At 49.3% G+C, this 8282-nt stretch overlaps 1 protein-coding gene across 9 annotated transcripts in view; it reads left to right on the top strand.

Moving 5' to 3' along the window:
• Positions 1-8282, top strand: part of Ulk4 (unc-51 like kinase 4) — a 380871-nt gene that overhangs the window by 98201 nt on the left and 274388 nt on the right. For all 9 annotated transcript variants that reach the window (XM_023700793.1, XM_023700796.1, XM_023700795.1 and 6 more), the window contains one exon: positions 7790-7917. In XM_023700793.1, coding sequence (XP_023556561.1) covers positions 7790-7917 — 128 coding nt within the window. The remainder of the gene's footprint in view (positions 1-7789; positions 7918-8282) is intronic.

Raw genomic sequence — 8282 nt, 5'->3', positions numbered from 1 at the left:
TTGTAAATAGGATATCATGTCCGCATCTTGTACAGTAATTAACCACTAGGAAGAAAGTATGCAATGTGGTAATTATTGAAACTCTCCTTTCAATTTGGTTTGAAACTGTCTCATTGCTATTTGTTTCTCAATAAAATTATGAAAAAAAAAGAGGAAGGTATATAGAACAACCAATACCATGAAGTCAAAGTCATGAAAGGTTTTCCTGAAGTAATGGAGCTCTTGGATGTGTTGATTAAACTCCATTTGATTTTAGCCCAAAGTCCAAGAAGCAATGAATATGCCATTTAAAAAGGCACAAGTGACCTAGAAACAGTCACCTTGCCTTAGCCACATCAGGGCATCACAGTCTAAGGCAGGGTACCTGGCGTACAGCCGTGGAGTAGGCACCCTGGCGTCTAATGAAAGATGCATACCTGGGAGGATCACACTTGCTACATACTTAGGTATGTTACATGCTTTCTATGTGGCATGAGACAGCTCCACTTTACATACCGTGGCCCTCAGGCTGTGCATCAGAAACACTTGTAGCCTGAAAAATAGGCCCTCGAGCATCTAAGCACAAGGACCACGTCATTTGGAAGGAAAGAAAACACTGTGCTGGCACTGGACTTTTCTACAGTGACCCTCAGTGGCAGAATTCCATGGAGGAAGGCATTTGAGGGCTTTAAGAAAAAACAAGGACTCAGCCGTCCGAGCCTCCTGGTACAGAGACCACTATAGCTGTCTGCATGTAGGAAAGCTCGACCCTGCACATGCTTCCTGAAACTCCTCCGGATGCTGGGTTATAGACGACCAAGAAACACCTCAGAAGCAGAGGCCAAGCAGTGTGAATGGGATGTCATCCTTAACCTGCACGAGCAGCATACTGGTGCGTGGGGACAGGAAGGGCGAAGCATACGAAACTCACAGGAAGATCTTTGATACAGCTTTATAGAAAAAGATCTCACCTAGAGTCTCAGTGCACAGTTCTTGGTGCTAGAATATCATTTGTGTAAACCTGGAACTGTATTCTGTTATATTTTAATTCCCTGGGCTTGGAAAACCCACCTTAGGGCCAGGGAGATAGCTCAGTAGAATAAGCACCTGCCTGGCAAGCACAGTATCCTGAATTCAATGCCCGGTACCACAAAAATAAATTGATAAATCAGTAAATAGGAAAACCCACACCAGTGCATGTAAGCTGCATGGCTTCCAACGTCTGCATTTCTGTTTTCAAAAGGTACAGGGCCATGAAAGTGCTGGGTGCCTGAACAGTCACTAGTGCATACTTGGGATTTCGTACGCTTTCAAGATCGTGTGAAGATTTAAGCATTAAGTTTTAAAGCCATATCACATCTCCAGTGGGTTTGCCTTTGCATCTTGGTGAGCTGGCGCGGCTGAGTGTTGCTGACGCCAGCTGCTCTCTTTGAAGCTTCGTCTGTGTGAAACTCTTTGGTGAAATATTTGGGTGTTAACTGTGCCCAGGTTCTTTTCTTACAAAGTCCCTAGACATACAGATTCAGTGGTTGCTGACCAAGCCTTTATAGCATGGAAATCGATTTATGTGTGTCCGTCAGTGTGTGTGCTCATAGCGTGCTGCAGCTTTGGACCTGCTCTAGTGAGCGTGTGTTCTCCGCAGGACATCTTACTTAGGTATTATCTACCTGGCCGAATTTCCTCAAGGAAAGTGATGCAAAAATGTGTTAGATTTAGTTAGCGCAGTTTCTCCCTTCCTCAGTCTCAACCAGGAAAATAGTGTAGTTATCCGTATGACTTTTTTGTTTTTTTCTTGAAGCTATTATCAGTTGATGGCCAGGTTGTGCTCATTGATTGTGAGCTGTGACAGTTGATGCAGCAGATTAATTTTACCTCTTGAGATTTGCAGGAGGTAATTTTGAAGTTATCTGCCTTATTATTTGTTATTCATCTAGTAATTTTGTCTTTATAAGGTGCATTAGAGGGATGCTTCTTCATCTTCCATAATTCTGATAAAGACAGCTTTTTGGTGATGTGGGTTTCATCTGTTTTGGACCAGTCCCAAACGTTTATGGTACCTTAGCGCATGGTTTTTAGGTCGGGCTACAAACACGCCCCCCACCCCCACGCCCATGCTGAACACGGTGTGAGCCTGTGCTGGGATTCAGGCTGTAAAAGCTAGCAGCTCCCGCTCTTTTTCTCCACCTGTACTATAGAGATATATTGAGCCGTGTGACAAGATGAATTTAAATCAAAGCTGAATGCGCAGAGCGGACTGCAAGCTGATGTGACCTGAGGTCATTTTTGGTTCCCGAAAGGGAGTTTTGATTATTCATCCCCAGCACTGAGTCTTTGCCTGCAGCCTGTAATCTTCCCCCTCTGCTGCTGTAAGCCCAGCACTGCTCTAGAAGGAAGGTGCCTGTTGTTTCAGATTAAATGTGCAGCCCTCAGCAATTAGCTGTCTCGAGCCAGTCCTTACTTTTCATTCAGTTTCTGCGAAGTGACTACAGGAGAATTTATTTAGGTTCTAAGATGTTTTTGGCTTACACTCAACATTGCACTGCATCTTCTTAAGGGACTCAGAGTTGGGTTACGAATACATTTCATGTGTCACTTCTTTTACTTTCGATTTTTGCTATAGTTTTTGTAGTTCATCTCCCTTAAAATCATGAGCGTATTATTTGGAAAGATTGCTAATATGGGTGAGTGATTCTACATCAGGAAGAAATACAGTAATAGACCTCATCATCATTTGTAACTGGACATTTCTGTGTTTTAAAATTGTGTTAGAAAAAATATGAAATAGTGTCTGGCCAGGTGTGGTGGCCCACGCCTGTGATCCCAGCATTCAGGAGGCCGAGGCAGGAGGATCACTGAGTTTGAGACCAGCCAGCATGTGGAGAAGTCCAGGCCAGCTGCACTGCGCAGCCAGACCCAGTCTCAGAAACAGCAGAACTGTGTCTGTTGCTGCATGAAAACGTTGTGTGCCCGTTTCGTGCATTCCTTTCTCTCCAGATGCTAAGGTTGTAGTCACTACGCTGTGGTTGTGCATCAGGCCATTGCCAAGCAGGGCAGCTGAGACGCGGGAGGGCCGTGCTGCCCGCACGGCTCTAACTGCCACTTTCCCGGGCACCTGCTGTGTGGCTGGCAGGGTGGTGTCTGCGTGTCCAGAGCTGTGGCTGTGGCCATGCGCCGTGCGTTTCCGCTGGCCTCCTTGCAGTGCAGCAGCCACACGGAGCCCGTGGGCCCCTTCCCGGGCAGTGTCTGCCCTGAGAAGCCGAGTCTGGGTGCTGGAGGGATGGCTTGACTGCCACGGTCACGGTTTTACTCAGCGGGGCTCCAGTATTTGGATGCTGAAATTGTTTCCTGTTTCTGTTTCATAAAGAACACTGCCCCGAGCGTGCTCGGGCAGAACTCACCTGCTCATTGTTCTGGGGAAGAAGCTCTTCACGTGCGGCGCGGTGTCAGAAGCAGATGGCCTTGCGAGGCTCTGGAGGGGCAGGTCGCCTTCCTGGCGGCTGCGGGACAGGGCGAATCCTTCCCATCCCTGCGCGGCGCGTGCGCGGCTCCCACCATTTTCATCACTGCTCCCCGATCCTGTGCGTCCCAACTTTGCATTTCTTTGACTACCGCTGAAGACAGCCAGGTTTTAACTTTCTTGATGGAGGTTAAAGTTCTGAGCTGTTCACTGTTTCAGGTCACTTTGTTGTTTTATTCGAATGTTCCTACTTTTTACTGGTGAGTTATTCATAAAGAGACCAGTTCTTCCACACAAGTTTTAAATATTTTAGCTAACTTTTCGAACATTAAGATTCCATTTTACAAACACATAATACCATAGGTTGCTTCCCCCCTCCCTTACTTACTTTTTTAACGTCTTGTTGTAGTCTTTCTCACTTGAACTGTAGCATGAGGGGTCGGATGATGAATAGTGTCTCTCTCATGGTTCTTGTTTTCTAGTCTCAAAGTACATCTTCTTTTCCTTCTCCTAATACTTTGTGATTTCCATAACAATTTTCAGCGATGGACTTCTTGCAGCTTCATGCTTTGTGGTGTTTTTTGATGTCTGGTTGGACAAAACCCTTGGTCACTGCCAGCATGTAGGATGCGGTGCTCCTCCTCTGCTGTTCGTTTCAGCGACCAGGGGGTTGCAGTCAGGCTCTGGGGTCGGGCGAGGTTCAGCACTCAGGTTTCCCGGCCGCAGGGCCGCAGGGCCGCAGGGCCGCAGGGCCGCAGGGCCGCAGGGCCGCAGGTCTCGGGCTCTCCAGGGCCGTGGCCTGTTCCACTCGACCATTCCAGCGCTCCGTTACCACTCAGCAGGAGTGCATGCTTTCTTTAGTGGAAGCTCTGCATGTATCCTTTACGAATTTCTCCCCAAGTGGCTTGTGTTTCTGTTGCTATTTCTTCAGTGAGAACTTTCTCTCGTTATGTACTGCAGTGAAAGTTAGCATTTCCAATCTTTGTATCTTTGTAATTACTTACCAGGGATCACAGAGGGAAAGCGAAAACCCCAGTTGTGTATTTAGCACATTTTTTAGACTACAATTCCCAATTGCTAAGTGTGGATTGTTTAAGAAAATGTTTACTTATAGGGCCAGGGAGATAGCTCAGTGGACTAAGCTTCTGCTTAGGCAAGTACAGAGACCAGGTTTGATCCCCGGCACCACGTGCTGTGTCGGCCACCAAGTCCAGGAGTCGTGGCGCACACCTGTAATCCTGGTGCTGTGGAGGCTGTAAGCAGGAGGATCACTATGAGTCCGAGCTGTGTGGCGAGACCCTATACCAAATACATTAGAAAAAAGAAAGTGCTTATTTTTAATATAAAACCGAAATCATTTGATCTATTTAAATGTATTTCTAAAAAGCTGTTAACATGCTGGTTTCTACCTACTTATCTTGAAGGGTTTTTTGCTATTTCTAGTCAAGATTAGAATGTTTCTTAACTTTTTCTTTGGTGGTCCTAGGGATTGAACTCAGGACCTTAACCTTGCCAGGCAAGCACTTATTCCACTGAATTATCTCCCTGGTCCCTTAGAATGTTTCTTTTGCTGACAGGAATCCTGTTTCTTATACATTAGAATAAGTTATGTATTGTTCTAAATTTGTATAAGTTGTTCTTCTAGTCAACTTTGAGTATTTTTTAAATCTTATTTATTTATTTATTTGGTATGGGGGTCTCACTGTGCAGCCTGGATTCACTCTACAGCGTGGGGCCAGCATGGCATGTGGTACTGGGGATTGAACCTGGGTCCTTGCGTTTGCCAGGCAGACACTTGGACCGCTGAGCTATCTCCCCAGCCCCCACATGTGCTCATGTTTGGTTAGTAAGAGAATGCTTTGTGTCACTGGGGCATGAAGTTTGGGCACACCCAGAGCATCAGGCTGTGTCACAGTGTTCAGGAGTCAGAGTCTGTCGTCACCCTCTTCTCTTCTTTGACTGGTCTTGGCTGAGAGCAGCGCGGCGAGATCTCCCGACAGCCTCCACTGCCCCCCACCCCGCCTTGCTGGCTCCTCACCTTGCCCCCCAGACAGCCCTCCTGTGGCGCCCACTTTGGAAAGGCATTCATAGAACTGCTAAAGAATCAGGGCTTGTTGCTTCTCCAGTGCGGTTAGAACTGTGAGAATGGCGGCCTTCATTGTTACCAAGTGTCTCGGTTCCTTTTCTCTCCTTGCTGAGACAGAATACCCGATGACCAAGGTTAAGGAAGGACAGGTTTATTTAGCTCATGGTTTGCGGAGGTATCAGTCCATGATCAGCTGGATCCAAGGCAGGGAGGCACATGGCAGGGGGCAACAGTTCATGGCAGTGCATGATAGCAAAAAACACAGAGCAAAAGGGGAGTGCAGGCTCTTCTCAACCCTTTTGCAGGTGCAGGCTGCCCACCTGTTAGGCTTCATACATGGGCTCTCCTTGAAGTCTGGAAGCTTAACTCAGTAACCCAGAGCTGTACAGGCTGGTATAGAGGACCTGCCCTTACCACTCTCAGATGTTGTCCATTGTGTCAACAAGAGAAGCGTAGGGGTTTAACTAAGGGGCTCAGCAGCAGGCTGGGAGCCTCGCTTTGTAGACATCCTGAGCCTGCACTAGAGGAGGGCAAGGAGGCGGTGTGGGTGGGCAGCCTGCGCAGGATATGAGGGGCAAAAGAGGCCTGCTTTGCCTCGTGTCCTCGTGGTGTGGTGTTTTCTGACCTGGTAGCGAAGTTGCAGGTGCAAAGCACTTTTATACTGAATATCCCTGAAGTCCGAGAAGCGGGCCTGACCCAGCATTCCGGCTCATGTGCTGCTGTGCTCAGCTGTCTCTTAGCTCTGCTGTTCTGCACAGGAATTGAGGCTCAGGTTTCTGCAGGTGCCAAAGTTTCACTTCTGTCTCCTGCTCTTTGAACAGCTTTCAGTCTAGGAGAGTAGAAGGTTGACCTAGGAGGACTTGGGGGCGGGTGGGAGATGGGCAGCCCCCACTGAGGCAACCCTGTCTGGGGCCCTGCATGACGCTGCGCTCACCCACAGTGTGGGTCGGGTTTGGTCGTTTGCTCCGTGCCCACCGCCTTGTACCCGTGGCTGCACTGTCTTCCTTCCTGGCACTGCAGCACCCAGCGCTGAAGGACCATGGTTTGCCCAAGAAGTACACGAGCAAGTAGAAGTTAAACAGTGAGCGTGATGTGTGTGCCCAGGAGTCGGTGCTCCTGGTGGGTGCGAGGCTCGTGAGGGACCCTGGAGATGGATGTCCTGCATCCGGGCACTGACGTTAGTGCATGTGTGTGCGCGTGTGGCTTCCCGTTTTCACACTGACAGAGCACCAGAAGTGATTCCACCTGTCAGAAGGACAAAAATTTCTGTGATTATAGGTGGCTGAATTAGATGGAAACTAATACACAGACAGGGAGGGTCTGGGCCCTCAAGGAAGTCAGCATGGAAGAGGGGACTCAGCAGCCCGCCTCGGATGGAGCAGCAGTGGCCAGGCCCGCAGCCTGCAGCCTCCCTGGAGATAAACAGCAGCCTTAGTCTGCTCTGCAGTCCCACCCCTGTCAGGGGCCCAGGTGGGCATCAGGCGCACAGTGGATGCCTGGAACGTGTGACCTGCCCTCCCCACTTCCTGAAGGCCTTTGTTCTTTGCACGTGCCCTTGCTACATACGCTATCGGATGCAGGTTAGCTAAGCGACTGTGCTTCTGGCCCTCAGGCTTGGGGCAGTCTGACCTGCGTTGTGCCCACGTTGTGACCCCTGGAAAAGGGCCTTTGTGCTACCCGCTCACAGCCTCACTCCTCCACATAACGGGAGCTCCAGCTCAGCACATCTGACCTCTAACGGGGTGGGAGTTGCATTTGTTGTAGATCAGTGTGACTTGTTAGGAGCTGCTGTTCTGTGCTGTGTTGAACTCTTGACGGAAGCCCGTGGTGAGAGTGGGGTTTTCTGTGGCCTTGTGCTTGCCTGAACTCCAGATACGTAGCCCACAGCCCCTGGTGGGCAGCCCTGCTCTGGCCTAGTTCTGTGTGCAGCTTCAGGGCCGGTGGCTGAGTGGAGGAGGGGCAGGCTTGTGTCCATCCAGTCTGGATTTGAACTCAGCTCTGAGTATGGCGAGGTGTTCCTCTTCGTAAGATTTCTTTTCCTCTTTAAAATAGGAACACAGTTGGCAGCTTTTCAGGGCTGGTTGTCAGGACTCAGCGAGATGACACATACAGAAAATTTAGTACAGGATCTGGAATACATTAAAAATCCTGAACCAGTAGCTGTTTTATTTCCTGCCATCTCTTTGGTTTTTATAATTTATTCTGAGAATGGAGACTTTCCTGTATTTGTCATAATTTCTCAGAAACGTTTCGAATGTCGCCTGCAGGATTTCGTCTCCACGATCCTCCGCCTGCTCGACAGTCCTTCCACTTCCATCCGAGCGAAAGCCTTCCTCGTGCTCTGCTACATCCTGATTCACAACCGGGAGATGCTGCTGCTCAGCTGCCAGGCTCGGTGAGGCCCCCGACACCCCACCCGCACTGCCTGGGGCAGCTCCATGTCCTTTCACAGGGTGTTTCCTGGCATAATGTATCTATCTGGTCTGACACTTCTTCCTTAATTGTTTCAAGGGTTTGAGTGTGCTCTTGTAATCACAGCCTGGAAGCACAGGGAACCTTGGGGACTTTGGTGGGAAGCGTGGCGGGCTCTGGGGGATTGGGTCCAGTCCAGATCTGAGCATCTCTGAGCAGGACCCCTGAGGCACCACACGGTGGCTTTTGGTGGAGCCGTTGGGCTGTGTTTTGTTGCTGTAGGATTCTGGGATTGTCCTTGAAGGCCCCCAAGGAGCAGCCCCTGGGGCCAGAGGAGGTACAGGCCAG

Source organism: Octodon degus, unplaced genomic scaffold, assembly GCF_000260255.1.
Source record: "Octodon degus isolate 3935 unplaced genomic scaffold, OctDeg1.0 scaffold00126, whole genome shotgun sequence".
In the NCBI taxonomy this organism is placed as follows: domain Eukaryota; kingdom Metazoa; phylum Chordata; class Mammalia; order Rodentia; family Octodontidae; genus Octodon; species Octodon degus.
The sequence above is the reverse complement of the archived record's forward strand: the minus strand, read 5'-3'. Positions and strand labels throughout refer to the sequence as shown.